The sequence below is a fragment of the Ciona robusta genome, chromosome 5 (genome assembly GCF_009617815.1).
Source record: "Ciona robusta chromosome 5, ASM961781v2".
In the NCBI taxonomy this organism is placed as follows: domain Eukaryota; kingdom Metazoa; phylum Chordata; class Ascidiacea; order Phlebobranchia; family Cionidae; genus Ciona; species Ciona robusta.
Window position 1 is genome coordinate 1,826,154 of NC_143239.1, and position 24,982 is coordinate 1,851,135.

A 24,982-nucleotide genomic window follows, 5' to 3' on the forward strand; every position below is an offset into this window, starting at 1 on the left:
ACCCCGAATCTTTATTAAACCCTAAACTCCAAATCTTTAATAAACCCCAAACTCCAAATCTTTAATAAACCCCAAACCCCAAATCTTTAATAAATTCCAAACTCCAAATCTTCAACAAACCCCAAACTCCAAATCTTCAACAAACCCCAAATCTTTATTAAACCCTAAACTCCAAATCTTTTATAAACCCCAAACTCCAAATCTTTATTAAACCCCAAACCCCAAATCTTCAACAAACTCCAAATCTTCAACAAACCCCAAATCTTTAATAAACCCCAAATCTTTAATAAACCCCAAATCTTCAACAAACTCCAAATGTTCAACAAACCCCAAACCCCAAATCTTTATTAAACCCTATACTCCAAATCTTTAATAAACCCCAAATCTTCAACAAACTCCAAATGTTCAACAAACCCCAAATCTTTATTAAACCCTATACTCCAAATCTTTAATAAACCCCAACACCGAATCTTTATTAAATCCCAAACCCCAAATCTTTAATAAACCCCAAACCCCAAAGCTTTAATAAATCCCAAATATTTAATAAACCCCCTGTTGTAAACTGTTTATCGTGTCTTCTCACTGTACGCTTATCGCGCCTTACGCGCTCTAAGCATTGTGGCCCGAGGTTGCCTTGCCGCCGCGTGTCCTTCTTTCCTTGTGTTAGACTTATCGTGCTGCAGTGTTCACTGTATTATAGTAATAGTATGCGAAGGTTGTTGTGTTGAGTATGGATGTAGTACCTTAGAATTACGTTGTATATATTGTGCGCTTTGTGTATTTAACGTTGTTTGCAGATGCAGTCCAATAAAGCCTATATTATTGAAACTTGTAATTAGGTTACGACAATTTAATGGACTGCATGTAAAACAATGGACAGACTTCTACGACCAGGAAAACTAGAAGTAGATCCAAATGCACAGGACGGTGCACAGACATTTAAACACTGGTTAAGGACATTTAAATCTTTCTTAACGGCAGTTGAGGCAAAAGCCAGTGAAACAGCAAGGCCCGAGAGACGCGTTAAGGATTCTAGAAAAAGCGTACGTTAAACAAAAAAACGCCGTTTTTGCTCGTCATCTTCTCGCCACCCGACATCAGCAACCGGGAGAAACACTTGCTGAGTTCTTGCAAGCGCTAAGAACGTTGTCAAAAGACTGCAAATTTGAAAACTTCACTGCATTGCAAAACCAGGAAGAAATGATTCGTGATGCTTTTATAAATGGGCTATGTTCCTCAAATATCCGACTTCGTCTCCTCGAAAATGATGACCTTACGCTGCAAAAGGCGTATGATCAAGCATCATCATTGGATCATGCTCAAGTTCAGTCTCACCACTATCCAAATCAAACGTTTGTGGCCGCAGCACAGAACGAAGTCAAAAACATGAGACAAGGCGCCGATCAACGTCTTTCGCCTCGGCAACCATACAATCCAGGCCTTTTTTATCTTCACTTACTTCAGTCGTAAATCATTCACTGAAACATGCTATCATAATAACTAAAATCAATGGAACACCAGCAAATACGTTAATCGATTCCGGGTCTTCTAATAGTTATATAGATTCTGTTTTTGCCACAAAACTTGGATTGCGACCTCAAGGCCACCCTAGCGTAATAGCGATGGCCTCAACACACCTCGAGGCCAAGATAAAAGGGTCAGTAACCGCCAACATCAACTTTTCTGAGGAGAAATATCCTTGCTTTTCATTAGGAGTAATGGAATCTCTGTGTACCGAGGTCATTCTTGGACAGAATTTCATGGCGCTGCACGCAAAGGTTATTTTTCAAACGAATGGAAAAAGAAAACCAATTGTAGTAAAGGGCCCACAGATACATCAAGAAACTTGCAGCGTTGCGGCTTCCAAGGTAAATCCACCGAGAATTTTTAAGCTGATTGATCAACACTTCAAACCAGTCGCAACTCGCTCTCGCAGGTTCAAGGAAGAGGATAGAATCTTCATAAAATCAGAAATCGAAAAACTGCTGAAAGAAGGAATCATTGAGGTATCTGAGTCTCCGTGGCGGGCGCAAGTTCTGGTTACGAAGGATGAGCGTCATAAAAAGAGAATGGTTATAGACTACTCCCAGACGATTAACCGTTTCACATCACTGGACGCCTATCCGCTGCCAAGAATTGATGATCTGGTAAACAAGATATCACAATCTAAAGTATATAGCACGTTGGATCTGAAGTCCGCGTACTACCAAGTACCTCTTGCGATAGAGGATCGACCATTCACAGCGTTTGAAGCAGAAGGAAAACTCTATCAGTACTGTCGTCTCCCTTTTGGTGTCACCAACGGTGTGTCTGCTTTTCAGCGAATAATGGACAACATTATAGAAAAGTACAAGTTAAAAAATACGTTCGTTTACCTCGACAATATAACGGTGACGGGGATTAACCAAGAAGATCACAATCATAACCTTACGGCTCTAATGGATGCAGCCCGAACAGAAAATTTTACTTTTAATGAAAGTAAATCAATCTTCTCCGTCTCTGAAATAGATATCCTTGGGTATAGGGTGTCCTACGGAGTGATCAAACCCGATCCAGATCGATTACGTCCGTTGCTAAAACTTCCCTATCCACAGAATCAACGTGAACTTAAAAGAAGCGCTGGCATGTTTGCTTACTACGCTCGGTGGATTCCAAATTTTTCAAAGAAAATTCTGCCTCTTACACGAGTTGTGAGTTTTCCACTCAGCAAAGATGCTGTCATCGCCTTTGATTTATTACGAGAAGGTCTGATCAGCGCTAGTCTACGTTGTATCGATGATGACCAACCGTTTACAGTCGAGTGCGATGCTTCCGACTTTGCAATCGGGGCGATTCTGAGTCAGGGAGGACGACCAGTTGCCTTCATGTCTCGAACACTTTCGAACACTTTCTTCAAGCGAATGTCGCTACCCCACAGTTGAAAAAGAAGCAGCTTCGATTATCGAAGCTGTACGAAAATGGTCCTACTACTTGCATGGGCGAACTTTTACCTTAATAACAGACCAAAGATCAGTAGCTTTCATGTTGGACCCAAAGCGAAAAGGAAAAATAAAAAACGCGAAGATTCGATTGTGGCGAACCGAACTTGGTACGTTTAGCTACCAAATCAAACACAAACCGGGAGTACAAAATGTCGCTCCAGATACTTTTTCTAGGATCTGTGGATCAGCACACGCTCCGCATCTTGACCAAATTCACGAAACGCTTGGCCACCCTGGTATCGCTAGGCTTTCTCATTTCGTCCGAAGCAAAAATTTACCCTTTTCGGTAGAAGATGTTAAAAGGACATGCGCCAGATGCCGTACATGCGCTGAATTTAAACCCCGGTTCTACAAAAAGGAGAATGAAACTCTTATTAAGTCTACTCGTCCATGGGAACGCATCAGTATTGATTTTAAAGGTCCCGTAAGAGGGAATAATAAATATATCTTAGTTGTGGTTGACGAATACAGTCGTTTTCCATTTGCCTTTGCTTGTCGAGATATGACAACCAGAACGGTAATATTGTGTTTAACCAACTTATTTTGTTTGTTTGGACTTCCAGGTTACGTCCACAGTGATCGGGGAGCATCTTTTATGTCACGGGAACTGAAAGAATATCTTACCTCGCGGGGTATCTCAACAAGCCGGACCTCACCGTATCACCCAACAGGCAACTCACAGTGCGAGCGTTGGAACCAGACGATATGGCGAACTATTAAACTTATGCTCAAGAGTCGCCAACTGCCGGAAAACTTCTGGGAAGAGGTGCTACCTGACGCCCTCCATTCAATAAGGTTCTTGCTCTGTACTGCAACGAATACCACACCGCATGAGAGGTTTTTCAAATTTCCTTGAAAGTCTATGCACGGTAAGACATTGCCCAGTTGGCTTGTTAACCCGGGTTCAGTTTTGCTTCGTAGATTCGTAAGAAGCAAAGGCGATCCACTTTGCGACGAAGTTGAACTCCTTGAAGCGAACCCTAGCTTCGCGTACATACGTCATCAGGATGGCAGGGAATCCACAGTGTCGACTGGAGATCTGGCTCCTTGCACATTGCCGGGTGCTGTGACCGAGTCAAATTCGTTTGTCCCACCCGCGAGCGAAGGCGAGAGCGCTATGGACGAAACTGACAAAGTAGCAACAACCGAAGAAGCAACTACCGAAGGAGTGCGCGACCCCGGCCCTCCGACGGAACTGAACGAGGCTGTTCCTGAAACCCGAAGTCTGAGACCAGTCAGAGCAAGAAGGCCGCCTGTTCGATATGGCGATTATGTAACCTAACTTTTCTTCTCCCGTCAAAAATTATATTGGGTGGGAAGAATGTTGTAAACTGTTTATCGTGTCTGCTCACTGTACACTTATCGCGCCTTACACGCTCTAAGCATTGTTGCCCGAGGTTGCCTTGCCGTTCACTGTATTATAGTAATAGTATGCGAAGGTTGTTGTGTTGAGTATGGATGTAGTACCTTAGAATTACGTTGTATATATTGTGCGCTTTGTGTATTTAACGTTGTATGCGTTTGCAGATGCAGTCCAATAAAGCCTATATTATTGAAACTTGTAATTAGGTTACGACACCCCCAACCCCAAATCTTAAATAAACCCAAAAGAACAACGGTAATAAAAGGTTCTTCAGCGGGGAATTTATATCTTATTCTCTATCCCTACCCCCAAATCCATAACCCCTAATTCATAACCCCTGAACTCCAATCCCTAACCCCAATCTCTAACCTCCCATACCTTACCATCAATCCCCGCATTCCGAGGGACTAGATAGGACCACTGATATACAAAACAGTTACAACACAGACATACTTTCCGGTTACAACCGACATACTACAATTACAACCGACACACTTTCCTGATAAAAAACAACAACACCTAAACCCTTGAATTAACCCTTAATCCCAGAAATTTTTTATATCTACCCAAAACCCTGATTTTTTTCGGTATCGTAAGGACATATGTAAAAAAAGTGACTTAAAGCAAAGAAAATAATTATAAAGGCGTGGTCCAAGCATCTCACTTAAATATCAAGGCAAATATTTCACGTAATTTAACGGGTAATTTAATGCACCGACCAATTATTTATATACAATGGTGAAGTTTGACACATGTTGCTTGGTTTTGCTTTACGACCAATTTTGGATGAGTAGGTCAATGCATACTCGTACTGCCTATCTGTATTTTTTCAGGGTGTTAGGGTGTTACCAAAGTTAAACGTCAAGAGATTTCAAGAGCAGTGCATATATACTACAAGCTGGTGCTGCCTATAGTGCATATATACTACAAGCTGGTGCTGGATATTGTGGGCGCTCCCAAAGTCGGAGCCAAGTACTATCTTTGGTACCAGTTACTCCGTAATTTCGTAATTCTGTAGCACACACAGTCTTTTACATCTCAGACTGTCGACCCATTGCCTACAAACCCTGAACCTATCTTTAATTTAAAAAAAAAAAAACTCCAAATCTTTAACAAACCCCAAATCTTTATTAAACCCTAAACTCCAAATCTTTAATAAACCCCAAACTCCAAATCTTTAATAAACCCCAAACTCCAAATCTTTATTAAACCCCAAACTCCAAATCTTTATTAAACCCTATACTCCAAATCTTTAATAAACCCCAACCCCGAATCTTTATTAAACCCTAAACTCAAAATCTTTAATAAACCCCAAACCCCAAATCTTTAATAAATTCCAAACTCCAAATCCTCGACAAACCCTAAACTCCAAATCTTCAACAAACCCCAAACTCCAAATCTTCAACAAACCCCAAATCTTTATTAAACCCTAAACTCCAAATCTTTTATAAACCCCAAACTCCAAATCTTTATTAAACCCCAAACCCCAAATCTTCAACAAACTCCAAATCTTCAACAAACCCCAAATCTTTAATAAACCCCAAATCTTTAATAAACCCCAAATCTTCAACAAACTCCAAATCTTCAACAAACCCCAAACCCCAAATCTTTATTAAACCCTTTACTCCAAATCTTTAATAAACCCCAACACCGAATCTTTATTAAATCCCAAACTCCAAATCTTTAATAAACCCCAAACCCCAAAGCTTTAATAAATCCCAAATATTTAATAAACCCCCAACCCCAAATCTTAAATAAACCCAAAAGAACAACGGTAATAAAAGGTTCTTCAGCGGGGAATTTATGTCTTATTCTCTATCCCTACCCCCAAATCCATAACCCCTAAATCATAACCCCCAAACTCTAAACCCTAACCCTCAATCCCTAACCCCAATCTCTAACCTCCCATACCTTACCATCAATCCCCGCATTCCGAGGGACTAGATAGGACCACCGATATACAAAACAGTTACAACATAGACATACTTTCCGGTTACAACCGACACACTACAATTACAACCGACACACTTTCCTGATACAAAACAACAACACCTAAACCCTTGAATTAACCCTTAATCCCAGAAATTTTTTATATCTACCCAAAACCCTGATTTTTTTCGGTATCATAAGGACATATGTAAAAAAAAGTGACTTAAAGCAGAGAAAATAATTATAAAGGTGTGGTCCAAGCATCTCACTTAAATATCAAGGCAAATATTTCACGTAATTTAACGGGTAATTCAATGCACCGACCAATTATTTATATACAATGGTGAAGTTTGACACATGTTGCTTGGTTTTGCTTTACGACCAATTTTGGATGAGTAGGTCAATGCATACTCGTACTGCCTAAGTTAAACGTCAAGAGATTTCAAGAACAGTGCATATATACTACAAGCTGGTGCTGCCTATAGTGCATATATACTACAAGCTGGTGCTGGATATTGTGGGCGCTCCCAAGGTCGGAGCCAAGTACCATCCTTGGTACCAGTTAGCCCGTAATTTCGTAATTCTGTAGCACACACAGTCTTTTACATCTCAGACTGTCGACCCATTGCCTACAAACTCTGAACCTATCTTTAATTTAAAAAAAAAAACTCCAAATCTTCAACAAACCCCAAACCCCAAATCTTTATTAAACCCTAAACTCCAAATCTTTAATAAACCCCAAACTCCAAATCTTTAATAAACCCCAAACTCCAAATCTTTAATAAACCCCAAACTCCAAATCTTTATTAAACCCCAACCCCGAATCTTTATTAAACCCTAAACTCCAAATCTTTAATAAACCCCAAACCCCAAATCTTTAATAAATTCCAAACTCCAAATCTTCAACAAACCCCAAACTCAAAATCTTCAACAAACCCCAAATCTTTATTAAACCCTAAACTCCAAATCTTTTATAAACCCCAAACTCCAAATCTTTATTAAACCCTAAACCCCAAATCTTCAACAAACTCCAAATCTTCAACAAACCCCAAATCTTTAATAAACCCCAAATCTTTAATAAACCCCAAATCTTCAACAAACCCCAAACCCCAAATCTTTATTAAACCCTATACTCCAAATTTTTAATAAACCCCAACACCGAATCTTTATTAAATCCCAAACTCCAAATCTTTAATAAACCCCAAACCCCAAAGCTTTAATAAATCCCAAATATTTAATAAACCCCCAACCCCAAATCTTTAATAAACCCAAAAGAACAACGGAAATAAAAGTTTCTTCAGCGGGGAATTTATGTCTCATTCTCTATCCCTACCCCCAAATCCATAACCCCTAATTCATAACCCCCAAACTCTAAACCCCAATCCCTAACCCCAAATCCCTAATCCACCATCCCTAACCCCGAATTCATAACCCCCAAACCCTAACCCCAATCTCAAACCTCCCATACCTTACCATCAATCCCCGCATTCGGAGGGACTAGATAGGACCACCGATATACAAAACAGTTACAACACAGACATACTTTACGGTTACAACCGACACACTACAATTACAACCGACACACTTTCCTGATACAAAACAACAACACCTAAACCTATGATTTAACCTTTAATCCCAGAAATGTTTTATATCAACCCAAAACCCTGCTATATAAATCCCAACACCCTCACTATATCCAAAGCCTGCTATATTACCGAAATATTTCCTATATCTACCCAAAGCCCGATGTATCTGCCCAAAACCCGCTATATAAACCCAAATATTTCGTTATATCTACTCCAAACACCAGCTACATGTACCTAAATCTTCCTTAAAATCTACCTAAAAGCCAGCTTTATCTACCCAAATATTCCGTTATATTTACCCAAAACCCGCTATATCTACCCAAATATTCTGTCATACCTATCAAATACCTGTTATATGTACTCAAATACCTGCTATATCTACTCAAATACCTGCTATATCTACCCAAAATCCCAACAATCTACCGAATCAACTCTAACTACTACACTTAAAAACACCTCACGTTTCCGCGAGTTGAAAAAAACTGAACAGTGCTGTCATTGTAACACTGGCAAGCACCCCTTTGAAAACCCCAGTCATAACACTTCATTTCACATGTATAGTAATAAGTAGGTGCATTAAGTATTTACACACCTTATATTAATGCTACCATTGGTGGTGCATTTGGCGTTAACTTCGCCTACAAAATCAAGTTGAAAAAAAACAAGCAAAAATAATTTTAAAATAAACCGAATCGTTAATAATGTATAAATATATTACAGGTTTTATAATCTGCAGTACTCTAGTAGTGTATTACTGTGAAAAACATTATGTTTTTGCGCTTTTGCAGTCTCACAAATTTTAAACCTAAACTCCAAATCTTTAATAAACCCCAAACTCCAAATCTTTATTGAACCCCAAACCCCAAATCTTCAACAAACCCCAAACTCCAAATCTTCAACAAACCCCAAACTCCGAATCTTTAATAAACCACAACCCCGAATCTTTATTAAACCCTAAACTCCAAATCCTTACTAAACCCCAAACCCCAAATCTTTAATAAACCCCAAACTCCAAATCTTTAATAAACCCCAAACCCCAAATCTTTAATAAACCCAAAAGAACAACGGAAATAAAAGGTTCTTCAGCGGGGAATTTATGTCTCATTCTCTATCCCCACCCCCAAATCCATAACCCCTAATTTATAACCCCAATCCCTAACCCTCAATCCCTAACCCCGAATCCCTAACCCCGAATTCATAACCCCCAAACCCTAAACCCTAACCCTCAATCCCTAACCCCAATCTCTAACCTCCCATACCTTACCATCAATCCCCGCATTCGGAGGGACTAGATAGGACCGCCGATATACAAAACAGTTACAACACAGACATACTTTCCGGTTACAACCGACACACCACAATTACAACTGACACACTTTCCTGATACAAAACAACAACACCTAAACCCTTGAATTAACCCTTAATCCCAGAAATGTTTTATATCTACCCAAAACCCTGCTATATAAATCCCAACAACCTCACTATATCTATATCCAAAGCCTGCTATATTACCGAAATATTTCCTATATCTACCCGAAGCCCGATGTATCTGCCCAAAACCCGCTATATAAACCCAAACATTTCGTTATATCTACACCAAACTCCAAATCTTTATTAAACCCCAAACCCCAAACTCCAAATCTTTAATAAATCCCAACCCTAAATCTTTATTAAACCCTAAACTCCAAATCTTTAATAAACCCCAATCCCAAATCTTTATTAAACCCTATACTCCAAATCTTTAATAAACCTTAACCCTAAATCTTTATTAAACCCTAAACTCCAAATCTTTAATAAACCCCAAACTCCAAACCTGTATTAAACCCCAAATCTTCAACAAACCTCAAACTCCAAACCTTCAACAAACCCCAAACTCCGAAACTTTAATAAACCACAACCCGAATCTTTATTAAACCCTAAACTCCAAATCTTTAATAAACCCCAAACCCCAAATCTTTAATATACCCCAAACTCCAAATCTTTAATAAACCCCAAACCCCAAATCTTTAATAAACCCCAAACCCCAAATCTTTAATAAATCCCAAATATTTAATAAACCCAAAAGAACAACGGAAATAAAAGGTTCTTCAGCGGAAAATTTATGTCTCATTCTCTATCCCTACCCCCAAATCCATAACCCCTAATTTATAACCCCCAAACCCTAAACCCCAATCCCTAACCCTCAATCCCTAACCCCGAATCCCTAACCCTCAATCCCTAACCCCGAATCCCTAATCCACCATCCCTAACCCCGAATTCATTACCCCCAAACCCTAACCCTTAATCCCTAACCCCAATCTCTAACCTCCCATACCTTACCATCAATCCCCGCATTCGGAGGGACTAGATAGGACCACCGATATACAAAACAGTTACAACACAGACATACTTTCCGGTTACAACCGACACACTACAATTACAACCGACACACTTTCCTGATACAAAACAACAACACCTAAACCTTTGAATTAACCCTTAATCCCAGAAATGTTTTATATCTACCCAAAACCCTGCTATATAAATCCCAACACCCTCACTATATCCAAAGCCTGCTATATTACCGAAATATTTCCTATATCTACCCAAAACCCGCTATGTAAACCCAAATATTTCGTTATATCTACTCCAAACCCCGCTACATGTACCTAAATCTTCCTTAAAATCTACCCAAAAACCCGCTATATCTACCCAAATATTCTGTCATACCTATCAAATACCTGTTATATCTACTCAAATACCTGCTATATCTACACAAATACCTGCTATATCTACTCAAAATCCCAACAATCAACTCTAACTACTACACTTAAAAACACCTCACATTCCCGCGAGTTGAAAAAACCTGAACAGTACTGTCATTGTAACACTGGCAAGCACCCCTTTGAAAACCCCAGTCATAACACTTCATTTCACATGTATAGTAATAAGTAGGTGCATAAATTTACACACCTTATATTAATGCTACCATTGGTGCTGCATTTGTCAAGCAAAAATAATTTTAAAATAAACCGAATCGTTAATAATGTATAAATATATTACAGGTTTTATAATCTGCAGTACTCTAGTAGTGTATTACTGTGAAAAACATTATGTTTTTGCGCTTTTGCAGTCTCACAAATTTTAAACCTAAACTCCAAATCTTTAATAAACCCCAAACTCCAAATCTTTATTAAATCCCAAACCCCAAATCTTCAACAAACCCCAAACTCCAAATCTTCAACAAACCCCAAATCTTTATTAAACCCTATACTCCAAATCTTTAATAAACCCCAACCCCAAATCTTTATTAAACCCCAAATCTTCAACAAACCCCAAACTCCAAATCTTCAACAAACCCGAAACTCTGAATCTTTAATAAACCACAACCCCGAATCTTTATTAAACCCTAGACTCCAAATCTTCAATAAACCCCAAACTCCAAATCTTTAATATACCCCAAACCCTAAATCTTTAATAAACCCCAAACCCCAAATATTTAATAAACCCCCAACTCCAAATCTTTAATAAACCCCAAACCCCAAATCTTTAATAAACCCAAAAGAACAACGGAAATAAAAGGTTCTTCAGCGGGGAATTTATGTCTCATTCTCTATCTCTACCCCCAAATCCATAACCCCTAAACCCCAATCTCTAACCCTCAATCCCTAACCCCGAATCCCTAACCCTCAATCCCTAACCCCGAATCCCTAATCCACCATCCCTAACCCCGAATTCATAACCCCCAAACCCTAAACCCTAACCCTAAATCCCTTACCCCAATCTCTAACCTCCCATACCTTACCATCAATCCCCGCATTCGGAGGGACTAGATAGGACCACCGATATACAAAACAGTTACAACACAGACATACTTTCCGGTTACAACCGACACACTACAATTACAACCGACACACTTTCCTGATACAAAACAACAACACCTAAACCCTTGATTTAACCCTTAATCCCAGAAATGTTTTATATCTACCCAAAACCCTGCTATATAAATCCCAACAACCTCACTATATCTATATCCAAAGCCTGCTATATTACCGAAATATTTCCTATATCCGCCCAAAGCCCGATGTATCTGCCCAAAACCCGCTATATAAACCCAAATATTTCGTTATATCTACTCCAAACACCAGCTACATGTACCTGAATCTTCCCTAAAATCTACCCAAAAACCCGCTATATCTACCCAAATATTTTGTCATACCTATCAAATACCTATTATATCTACTCAAATATTCTGCTATATCTACTCAAATACCTGCTATATCTACCCACAATCCCAACAATCAACTCTAACTACTACACTTAAAAACACCTCACATTCCCGCGAGTTGAAAAAAACTGAATAGCACTGTCATTGTAACACTGGCAAGCACCCCTTTGAAAACCCCAGTCATAACACTTCATTTCACATGTATAGTAATAAGTAGGTGCATAAATTTACACACCTTATATTAATGCTACCATTGGTGGTGTATTTGGTGTGAACTACGCCTACGTAATCAAGTTGAAAAAAAAACAAGCAAAAGTAATTTTAAAATAAACCGAATCGTTAATAATGTATAAATATATTACAAGTTTTATAATCTGCAGTACTCTAGTAGTGTATTACTGTGAAAAGCATTATGTTTTTGCGCTTTTGCAGTCTCACAAATTTTAAACCTAAACTCCAAATCTTTAATAAACCCCAAACTCCAAATCTTTATTAAACCCCAAATCTTCAACAAACCCCAAACTCCAAATCTTCAACAAACCCCAAATATTTAATAAACCCCAAACTCCAAATCTTTATTAAACCCCAAATCTTCAACAAACCCCAAACTCCAAATCTTCAACAAACCCCAAATATTTAATAAACCCCAAACTCCAAATCTTTATTAAACCCCAAATCTTCAACAAACCCCAAACTCCAAATCTTCAACAAACCCCAAACTCTGAATCTTTAATAAACCACAACCCGAATCTTTATTAAACCCTAAACTCCAAATCTTTAATAAACCCCAAACCCCAAATCTTTAATAAACCCCAAACTCCAAATCTTTAATAAACCCCAAACCCCAAATCTTTAATAAACCCCAAACCCCAAATATTTAATAAACCCCCAAACCCCAAATCTTTAATAAACCCAAAAGAACAACGAAAATAAAAGGTTCTTCAGCGGGGAATTTATGTCTCATTCTCTATCCCTACCCCCAAATCCATAACCACTAATTTATAACCCCCAAACCCTAAACCCCAATCCCTAACCCTCAATCCCTAACCCCGAATCCCTAACCCTTAATCCCTAACCCTCAATCCCTAACCCCGAATCCCTAATCCACCATCCCTAACCCCGAATTCATAACCCCCAAACCCTAACCCTCAATCCCTAACCCCAATCTCTAACCTCCCATACCTTACCATCAATCCCCCATTCGGAGGGACTAGATAGGACCACCGATATACAAAACAGTTACAACACAGACATACTTTCCGGTTACAACCGACACACTTTCCTGATACAAAACAACAACACCTAAACCCTTGATTTAACCCTTAATCTCAGAAATGTTTTATATCTACCCAAAACCCTGCTATATAAATCCCAACACCCTCACTATATCTATATCCAAAGCCTGCTATATTACCGAAATATTTCCTATATCTACCCAAAGCCCGATGTATCTGCCCAAAACCTGCTATATAAACCCAAATATTTCGTTATATCTACTCCAAACACCAGCTACATGTACCTAAATCTTCCTTAAAATCTACCCAAAAGCCAGCTTTATCTACCCAAATATTCCGTTATATTTACCCAAAACCCGCTATATCTACCCAAATATTCTGTCATACCTATCAAATACCTGTTATATGTACTCAAATACCTGCTATATCTACTCAAATACCTGCTATATCTACCCAAAATCCCAACAATCTACCGAATCAACTCTAACTACTACACTTAAAAAACACCTCACATTCCCGCGAGTTGAAAAAAACTGAACAGTACTGTCAACGTAACACTGGCAAGCACCCCTTTGAAAACCCCAGTCATAACACTTCATTTCACATGTATAGTAATAAGTAGGTGCATTAAGTATTTACACACCTTATATTAATGCTACCATTGGTGGTGCATTTGGCGTGAACTACGCCTACGTAATCAAGTTGAAAAAAAACAAGCAAAAATAATTTTAAAATAAATCGAATCGTTAATAATGTATAAATATATTACAAGTTTTATAATCTGCAGTACTCTAGTAGTGTATTACTGTGAAAAACATTATGTTTTTGCGCTTTTGCAGTCTCACAAATTTTAAACCTAAACTCCAAATCTTTAATAAACCCCAAACTCCAAATCTTTATTGAACCCCAAACCCCAAATCTTCAACAAACCCCAAACTCCAAATCTTCAACAAACCCCAAATCTTTATTAAACCCTATACTCCAAATCTTTAATAAACCCCAAACTCCAAATCTTTATTGAACCCCAAACCCCAAATCTTCAACAAACCCCAAACTCCAAATCTTCAACAAACCCCAAATCTTTATTAAACCCTATACTCCAAATCTTTAATAAACCCCAACCCCAAATCTTTATTAAACCCTAAACTCCAAATCTTTAATAAACCCCAACCCCAAATCTTTATTAAACCCCAAACTCCAAATCTTCAACAAACCCCAAATCTTTATTAAACCCTATACTCCAAATCTTTATTAAACCCCAAACCCCAAATCTTCAACAAACCCTAAACTCCAAATATTTAATAAACCCCAAACTCCAAATCTTTAATAAACCCCAAATCTTCAACAAACCCCAAACTCCAAATCTTCAACAAACCCCGAACTCCGAATCTTTAATAAATCACAACCCCGAATCTTTATTAAACCCTAAACTCCAAATCTTTAATAAACCCCAAACTCCAAATTTTTAATAAACCCCAAACCCCAAATCTTTAATAAACCCAAAAGAACAACGGAAATAAAAGATTCTTCAGCGGGGAATTTATGTCTCATTCTCTATCCATAACCCCTAATTCATAACCCCCTAACCCTCAATCCCTAACCCCCAATCTCTAACCTCCCATACCTTACCATCAATCCCCGCATTCGGAGGGACTAGATAGGACCACCAATATACAAAACAGTTACAACACAGACATACTTTCCGGTTACAACCGACACACTACAATTACAACCGACACACTTTCCTGATACAAAACAACAACACCTAAACCCTTGAATTAACCCTTAATCCCAGAAATGTTTTATATCTATCCAAAACCCTGCTATATAAATCCCAACACCCTCACTATATCTATATCCAAACCCCGCTACATGTACCTAAATCTTTCTTAAAATCTACCCAAAAGCCAGCTTTATCTACCCAAATATTCCGTTATATTTACCCAAAACCCGCTATATCTACCCAAATATTCTGTCATACCTATCAAATACCTGTTATATCTACTCAGATAGCTGCTATATCTACTCAAATACCTGCTATATCTACCCAAAATCCCAACAATTTACCGAATCAACTCTAACTACTACACTTAAAACATCTCACATTTCCGCGAGTTGAAAAAAACTGAATAGTACTGTCAACGTAACACTGGCAAGCACCCCTTTGAAAACCCCAGTCATAACACTTCATTTCACATGTATAGTAATAAGTAGGTGCATTAAGTATTTACACACCTTATATTAATGCTACCATTGGTGGTGCATTTGGCGTGAACTACGCCTACGTAATCAAGTTGAAAAAAAACAAGCAAAAATAATTTTAAAATAAACCGAATCGTTAATAATGTATAAATATATTACAAGTTTTATAATCTGCAGTACTCTAGTAGTGTATTACTGTGAAAAACATTATGTTTTTGCGCTTTTGCAGTATCACAAATTTTAAACCTAAACTCCAAATCTTTAATAAACCCCAAACTCCAAATCTTTATTAAACCCCAAACCCCAAATCTTCAACAAACCCCAAACCCCAAATCTTTATTAAACCCTAAACTCTAAATCTTTAATAAACCCCAACCCCAAATCTTTATTATACCCCAAACTCCAAATCTTTAATAAACCCCAACCCCAAATCTTTAATAAACCCCAAACCCCAAATCTTCAACAAACCCCAAATCTTTATTATACCCCAAACCCCAAATCTTCAATAAACCCTAAACTCCAAATCTTTATTAAACCCCAAATCTTCAACAAACCCCAAACTCCAAATCTTCAACAAACCCCAAACTCCGAATCTTTAATAAACCACAACCCCGAATTTTTATTAAACCCTAAACTCCAAATCCTTAATAAACCCCAAACTCCAAATCTTTATTAAACCCCAAACCCCAAATCTTCAACAAACCCCAAACTCCAAATCTTTAATAAACCCCAACCCCAAATCTTTATTAAACCCTAAACTCTAAATCTTTAATAAACCCCAACCCCAAATCTTTATTATACCCCAAACTCCAAATCTTTAATAAACCCCAACCCCAAATCTTTAATAAACCCCAAACCCCAAATCTTCAACAAACCCCAAATCTTTATTATACCCTAAACTCCAAATCTTTAATAAACCCCAAACTCCAAATCTTTATTAAACCCCAAATCTTCAACAAACCCCAAACTCCGAATCTTTAATAAACCACAACCCCGAATCTTTATTGAACCCTAAACTCCAAATCTTTAATAAACCCCAAACCCCAAATCTTTAATAAACCCAAAAGAACAACGGAAATAAAAGGTTCTTCAGCGGGGAATTTATGTCTCATTCTCTATCCCTACCCCCAAATCCATAACCCCTAATTTATAACCCCTAAACCCCAATCCCTAACTCCCAAACCCCAATCCCTAACCCTCAATCCCTAATCCACCATCCCTAACCCCGAATTCATAACCCCCAATCCCTAACCCTCAATCCCTAACCCCAATCTCTAACCTCCTATACCTTACCATCAATCCCCGCATTCGGAGGGACTAGATAGGACCACCGATATACAAAACAGTTACAACACAGACATACTTTCCGGTTACAACCGACACACTTTGCTGATACAAAACAACAACACCTAAACCCTTGAATTAACCCTTAATCCCAGAAATGTTTTATATCTACCCAAAACCCTGCTATATAAATCCCAACACCCTCACTATATCTATATCCAAAGCCTGCTATATTACCGAAATATTTCCTATATCTACCCAAAACCCTGCTATATAAATCCCAACACCCTCACTATATCTATATCCAAAGCCTGCTATATTACCGAAATATTTCCTATATCTACCCGAAGCCCGATGTATCTGCCCAAAACCCGCTATATAAACCCAAATATTTCGTTATATCTACTCCAAACCCCGCTACATGTACCTAAATCTTCCTTAAAATCTACCCAAAAGCCAGCTTTATCTACCCAAATATTCTGTCATACCTATCAAATACCTGTTATATCTACTCAAATACCTGCTATATCTACTCAAATACCTGCTATATCTACCCAAAATCCCAACAATCTACCGAATCAACTCTAACTACTACACTTAAAAACACCTCACATTCCCGCGAGTTGAAAAAAACTGAATAGCACTGTCAACGTAACACTGGCAAGCACCCCTTTGAAAACCCCAGTCATAACACTTCATTTCACATGTATAGTAATAAGTAGGTGCATTAAGTATTTACACACCTTATATTAATGCTACCATTGGTGGTGCATTTGGCGTGAACTTCGCCTACGTAATCAAGTTGAAAAAAAAACAAGCAAAAATAATTTTAAAATAAACCGAATCGTTAATAATGTATAAATATATTACAGGTTTTATAATCTGCAGTACTCTAGTAGTGTATTACTGTGAAAAACATTATGTTTTTGCGCTTTTGCAGTCTCACAAATTTTAAACCTAAACTCCAAATCTTTAATAAACCCCAAACTCCAAATCTTTATTAAACCCCAAACCCCAAATCTTCAACAAACTCCAAATCTTCAACAAACCCCAAATCTTTATTAAACCCTATACTCCAAATCTTTAATAAACCACAACCCCGAATCTTTATTAAACCCTAAACTCCAAATCTTTAATAAACCCCAAACCCCAAATCTTTAATAAACCCTAAACTCCAAATCTTTAATAAACCCCAAACTCCAAATCTTTATTAAACCCCAAATCTTCAACAAACCCCAAACTCCAAATCTTCAACAAACCCCAAACTCCGAATCTTTAATAAACCACAACCCCGAATCTTTATTAAACCCTAAACTCCAAATCCTTAATAAACCCCAAACTCCAAATCTTTATTAAACCCCAAATCTTCAACAAACCCCAAACTCCAAATCTTTAATAAACCCCAACCCCAAATCTTTATTAAACCCTAAACTCCAAATCTTTAATAAACCCCAACCCCAAATCTTTATTAAACCCTAAACTCCAAATCTTTAATAAACCCCAACCCCAAATCTTTATTAAACCCTATACTCCAAATCTTTAATAAACCTCAACCCCAAATCTTTATTATACCCTAAACTCCAAATCTTTAATAAACCCCAAACTCCAAATCTTTATTAAACCCCAAATCTTCAACAAACCCCAAACTCCAAATCTTCAACAAACCCCAAACTCTGAATCTTTAATAAACCACAACCCCGAATCTTTATTAAACCCTAAACTCCAAATCTTTAATAAACCCCAAACCCCAAATCTTTAATAAACCCCAAACTAAAATCTTTAATAAACCCCAAACCCCAAATCTTTAATAAACCCCAAACCCCAAATATTTAATAAACCCCCAAACCCCAAATATTTAATAAACCCCCAAACCCCAAATCTTTAATAAACCCAAAAGAACAACGAAAATAAAAGGTTCTTCAGCGGGGAATTTATGTCTCATTCTCTATCCCTACCCCCAAATCCATAACCACTAATTTATAACCCCCAAACCCTAAACCCCAATCCCTAACCCTCAATCCCTAACCCTTAATCCCTAACCCCGAATCCCTAATCCACCATCCCTAACCCCGAATTCATAACCCCCAAACCCTAACCCTCAATCCCTAACCCCAATCTCTAACCTCCCATACCTTACCATCAATCCCCGCATTCGGAGGGACTAGATAGGACCACCGATATACAAAACAGTTACAACACAGACATACTTTCCGGTTACAACCGACACACTTTCCTGATACAAAACAACAACACCTAAACCCTTGATTTAACCCTTAATCCCAGAAATGTTTTATATCTACCCAAAACCCTGCTATATAAATCCCAACACCCTCACTATATCTATATCCAAAGCCTGCTATATTACCGAAATATTTCCTATATCTACCCAAAGCCCGATGTATCTGCCCAAAACCCGCTATATAAACCCAAATATTTCGTTATATCTACTCGAAACACCAGCTACCTGTACCTAAATCTTCCTTAAAATCTACCCAAAAGCCAGCTTTATCTACCCAAATATTCTGTCATACCTATCACCTGTTATATCTACTCAAATACCTGCTATATCTACCCAAAATCCCAACAATCTACCGAATCAACTCTAACTACTACACTTAAAAACACCTCACATTCCCGCGAGTTGAAAAAAACTGAATAGCACTGTCATTGTAACACTGGCAAGCACCCCTTTGAAAACCCCAGTCATAACATTTCATTTCACATGTATAGTAATAAGTAGGTACATTAAGTATTTACACACCTTATATTAATGCTACCATTGGTGGTGCATTTGGCGTGAACTTCGCCTACGTAATCAAGTTGAAAAAAAACAAGCAAAAATAATTTTAAAATAAACCGAATCGTTAATAATGTATAAATATATTACAGGTTTTATAATCTGCAGTACTCTAGTAGTGTATTACTGTGAAAAACATTATGTTTTTGCGCTTTTGCAGTCTCACAAATTTTTAATCGGTGCTCATTTGTTTGTTGAAATTATTGTGCATAATGAAAGCTGTTTTGGAAAATTTTTGCCTAATTTTTACAAACGGGGAATTTAATATTGGGTTTTTGGAGAGCTATATATTTTAAGTGACTCTAATTTGTTGGTGTTGGATATTTTTTTATAGGGTGGATATTTTAAAACTATTTAAAATATTTAGGGGTTGGGCGATTATAGTCTCAGTAAGAAAACCTACTGAAACGTTTGGTTTGAAAGGAGGGGAGTATTTTTGAAATCTTTGTCTAATTTTAAAATGGGGAATCTATTGTGGATTTTTTAAAGGGAAATGGGTTTGGAAAACTACTTTTCAATTTTGGGGAAGGGGAATTTAACTTTTTCATTAGGGGTTTGAGGCCTCAGTGTGTAAACACACCAAGGCGCGGGGCAGATCATTTTTAGGGGGCGGGGTCGTTTTTCGGCATTTGACAACAGGAATTTGTATACGCTGTCCCCCCTCGAGCCGTTGGAACTACAACTAGTTCCGCTTTTTGGTCTTCAACAGACCGAAACCAGAGCTAAATAACCTTCTCAATCTGTTCCTTTTTTGTTTGGGTAAGGGTGGTGGGTTGTGGGCCTCAGTTTCGGCACTGTTAACTGATGTTAACTGATCTGATTCCACAGGTCGGGAACCAGATGGGGAATCCAAATTGATACTGCAAAGGTTATATGAGATAAAAAAAGGAGGTAAAGAAGAAATGCTTACTTAGGTTTTTAATCGCGTTTGTAAAAGTAATATATAGTAGGGTGAGGTAACATGCGTCGTATTTTCATTCTCGTTTTCATTCCCTTTTCTCGCCCCATTTGGTGTAAAAAATATTATTTAAAGAGATATATAACTGTAGTGGTGGGACTCATTTCCAACTTACGTATTTTCAGTATCTTTAGTTTCTTCAGATAAGCTAACGTCTACTAAGTCCAGTGCTGAGCTCACGTCTGCAACTGTATAAAGTTAGAATTTGAATATTAAAACTACATTGAATAAACAAGTTAATACTGCGACTTTATTTACGAGTTTTAGGTTCCCGCAAGCTACTAATTTTACTTGGTTTTATAAAGGTTACATTATAAATACGAGAAAAGGGCCTGTTCTTATACAAACGGCTGTCAAAAAGGCCATGCATATATTATGTGCAAAAATATCGTGAAAGTAAATTGTTTTATCCAAGTATTAAGGGCAACAACAGTCTATATATCCTACGGATGTTCTGTTTCCTACATCTCATGTTCGCCTATGAGATGCCACATTTGTAACTTTCTGGGTGACTTATTATTTGTTCAATTTTAAATTATATATATGACCACCAATTTGAGCAACCAATTAGGGGCCACTGGGTTGAAAGAGTGCGTTTTTTCTTTATTATTTTAAGGACAAATTGTTAGATGAATTACCGATTTCCTTTTTGTTCGCCGGTATAACTGTTTCTGTATCTTTGGTACCAATTTCAAATTGATACATTCCTGTGCGGGTGGTGAGGTTGTGGGCATCAGTTTCCGGCACTAATAACTGATCTGATTCCACCGGCCGGGAACCAGTTGGGGAAACCAAATCGATACTGCAAAGGATAAAGGTTATAACAGACAAAAATGAGGTAAAGAAGAAATGCTTACTTAGGTTTTTTATCATGTTTGTAAAAGTACTATAGTATAGGGCCAGGTAACATGCGTCGTATTTGCATTTTCGTTTTTGTTGCATTTGGTAGTAAAAAGAGTATTTAAAGAAATGTATAACTGTAGTGATGGGACTCTACTCTATACTGCCAAAAGAGCATTTCCAACTTACGTATTTTCAGTATCTTTAGTTTCTTCAGATAAGCTAACGTCCACGGAGTCCAGTGCTGAGCTCACGTCTGCAACTGTATAAAGTTGGAATTTAAGTATTAAAACTACATTAAATAAACAAGTTAATACTGCGAGTTTATTTACGAGTTTTAAGTTCCCGCAAGCTACTAATTTTACTTGGTATCATGAAGGTTACATTATAAATACGAGAAAAAAAAATTGTTCCTACGGCTATTAAAAAAGTATCAGAAATTGAAAGTAAATTGTTTTATCTAGGTATTGAGGGCAACAACAGTCGATAAATAACACGGATGTTTTGTTACCTACACCTCATCTCCGCTTATGAGAAGCCACGTTTGAAACTTTCTGGGTGACTGTTATTATTTTTATTTTATGACCACCAGTTTGAGCAACCAATTAGGGTGTACTGGGTTGAAGGTGTGTGTTTTTTCTTTATTTTTAAGGACAAATTGTTAGATGAATTACCGATTTCCTTTTTGTTCGCCGGTAGAACTGTATCTGCACTTTTGGTAGTAATTTCGAATTGATACATTCCTCTTGCATTGTAGAGGAACAGATCCTTTAGGAGATTGTCCGGCGCCCACACCTTAAACCAAGATATTTTGTTGTAATGATATTGATATGCAAACATGCCCGGTAGTAAACACACAATTAGATATCCTCCTGTGGGGTAAGATGGCATACTGTCAGCATCTAAATCCTATATTTCCGTATTATGATTTGATTATTTGACAATTCTCTTTAAGAGTCGAGGGGCTACGGGTATGTAATTCTGTTTATATTCTTTGTTACTGTCAAAAGGTATAAGAAAATAGAATAAAAAAACATATTCCATTTTACCTCACCCTAATATATGTATATTTACCCATATTGTGTATGAAAACACTTCACTTTCGACAACAGGCTTTTTTTGGATGGAACCAGCGGTCTCTGGTGACGCATCCTCATTGTCAGATACTGACGTTGCAGTCTTCCCAATAGGAGCATGTACAGAAACTATTGGGTGTTCAATAGGTCTCTCTGTCAAAGAACTTGCATATATTATGTGTAAAAATAACGTAAATGTAATTTTTTTTATCCTTGCATGGAGGGCAACAACAGTCGATATATCACAGATTTTCTGCTTCATACACCTCATGCTCGCCTTTAAGATATCATGTTTGTAACTTTCTTGGGGACAGTTTTACTTTTTTTTTCATTGTTAAATGTATAACCACCAATTTGAGCAACCAATTATGGACCACTGGGTTAAAAGTGTGCGTTTTTCTTACTAATTATGGACGAACTATCAGTTAAACAATCGATTTTATCTTTGTTAGCCGTACCTGTAACTCCTGTAATTGGGATCGAAACTGCAACGTGATACCCGGTGTCGAGATTGAACAAGTACATGTTCGTGATTTTGTTATCTGGCGTCCAAACCTTAAAACAAGACAAGATATTCTGTTGTAATGGTATTGTTATGCAAGCATCCCCGGCATTAAACACACAACAATATATCCTACTGACTCGCGGGACTACGGTAATTAAATTCTGCAAATAGTTTTTGTTTACTATCAAATGGAATGAGAAGAGAGAGTAAAAACATATCCCGTTTTACCCCATGTGTGTGTATTTACCCAGATCGTGTATGAAAACACGTCGTTGTCTCTCGGGGGGCACAGGACGGGGGCGGGGGCTGGGGCTTGCTTCTCTGCCAGAGGCGGGCCACGCATGAAAGAATACTCACAAACTCGGTCATCATTCACGGTCAAAGCAGGTAGCATGCCTACAGAAGCAGATCGGCGAACCCCTTCCTAATAGTACAACGACAACATTTCAAACGTTTTAAAAATAATTAGAAATTGGGTTTCATATTTTGCTTTAAATATAAGAAAATTCCATAGTATGTTCATTCGAATGGGGGTAGTTTTTCTATCATATCTAACAGTTACTAACGGAAATCGTCTTTGGCGACCACTCTATAGGGTCGTTAGATATTGTCAAATAATCATATAACATTTTTATTTGCTTATCACCAGATATGGCTATGAAAATTAAAGAGTTTAATTACTAACCCGTGCCCCACTTTTATATTGTAAAATCTTACCCCACATTTCCCCCTTCCTGCAAGAGTGGACAAAGAGGCACTCCTCCGAATTCCCTGTTTTAATGGAAATGAACAATAACACGAATATTAAGGTTGTTATCGCAAAAAGTTCTTACCGGCATTTCGGGGAGCACATCATTAATCGGTGTCAAAAACGATGAGATTTCTCGTTTTTTCGGTATCGGCTGGTAAAATGTCAGTTTTAAAAACAGCCCTTGCAATAGGCATATGCTATATTCGATGTGGGTCCAATTCTTTTACATATAGTAGGGTGGGAAACGATGGGACACATTTTCATTCTATTTTTCGTACCATTTGGTAAAGTTAACAAAAAAAAACATTAAACGAATTATAAAACCGTATCCTCACGACTCCCCTAGACCGTTATTACCTGTTAAAAACACGATCAGGATATTCGGATATTACGTGATAAATAGTAATTATGTCCCATCTTCCCCCACCTACTCTATGATTTTTTTGCTAACAGTATCTCATTTTACACAATATTACTTTATTGGTAAAATAAGCAAAAATATACTCACCGACACGATTAAACTTGTAGCATCTTCCTCCGTGCTAGCCCTAGGTACTGCTGGCTTAGCATCACCAATCTTTCGAATGGGAGGAAGAAGAGAAACTACCGGCGAGGTCACCACCTCGCGATCCAGAACGTTCAACTGAATCTATAAGCGTTTAACGGGCCAAGTTAAGTATTTAAAAAATATATATTTTTGAAGGAATGAATGCAACTTTTTATCTTCGGGTGGCGAGAAACAACAGTCGTGATGCCACGGGTATTTTGTTTTATACACTTATTGTTACCACGTATTGCAGCGACGAGCATTGAACCTAAAACTTCTGGGTTGGAAGCAGGTGCACTAACCACTATAAAAAGCTTTAAGGTCCGGGCTTTGGAATCAATAAGTTTGCCGAATCGAGTTAACGAAGTAAATTAAGTCAGGGACGCCTTTACCGTAAACTTTAAATACAACAGGAGCTTTTAAAATCGGCGTTCCGATGGTTTCCTGCTAAAAAGAAGTTGTACCATTATGTACAATGGTTACCTAACCTAAGGGTTATGAAGCTTAGCCATATGCCAGCGCGTTTCGAAAAGTGTACTCAACTGTCGGGTCAAATATATATGTCATACAGCCATATATGAAACCGTAGTAAGATTTGTTTATGTAAGTTGTTGATAAGTTAGGTCTACACATATAAATCACCTTGTTGCTGCGCCGGGAAGACACAGGGCAGCACATAGCTCCTTTAAAACAATTCTGCAAGATAAATGTCAATAAGATTGAG

General features: G+C 37.8%; 2 protein-coding genes across 3 annotated transcripts in view; one reads left to right on the forward strand and one right to left on the reverse strand.

Annotated features, from left to right (window-relative positions):
* LOC149735446 (organic cation transporter protein-like) overlaps nucleotides 1–21,184 on the forward strand; it is a 41,745-nt gene extending 20,561 nt beyond the window's left edge. The window contains exon 16 of the mRNA XM_089878564.1: nucleotides 20,410–21,184. The gene's annotated coding sequence lies outside the window, so the exon portion shown is untranslated. The remainder of the gene's footprint in view (nucleotides 1–20,409) is intronic.
* Nucleotides 18,830–23,910, reverse strand: LOC149735449 (uncharacterized). Of its 2 annotated transcripts, none has more exons than XM_089878563.1 (10): nucleotides 23,794–23,910; nucleotides 23,678–23,731; nucleotides 23,208–23,384; nucleotides 22,914–23,010; nucleotides 22,454–22,608; nucleotides 22,054–22,174; nucleotides 21,569–21,635; nucleotides 21,178–21,341; nucleotides 20,655–20,727; nucleotides 18,830–20,441 (listed from the first exon to the last, which is right to left on the reverse strand). In XM_089878563.1, the coding sequence occupies exons 1-10, from the start codon at nucleotides 23,797–23,799 to the stop codon at nucleotides 20,264–20,266; spliced, it is 1,092 nt and encodes a 363-aa protein (XP_089734689.1). In that variant the 5' UTR covers nucleotides 23,800–23,910; the 3' UTR covers nucleotides 18,830–20,263. The 2 variants fall into 2 exon arrangements, with proteins under 2 accessions (XP_089734689.1, XP_089734687.1); XM_089878561.1 differs by having other exon boundaries at nucleotides 21,569–21,641.
* Between the last annotated feature and the right edge of the window lie 1,072 nt (nucleotides 23,911–24,982).

Coding starts and splice junctions, on each gene's coding strand:
- LOC149735449 (XM_089878561.1), bottom strand. Junction 21,342..21,568: donor ACTAAAGATACTGAAAATAC/GTAAGTTGGAAA, acceptor TATCCTTTGCAG/TATCGATTTGGTTTCCCCAA. Junction 20,442..20,654: donor ACTAAAGATACTGAAAATAC/GTAAGTTGGAAA, acceptor TAACCTTTGCAG/TATCAATTTGGATTCCCCAT.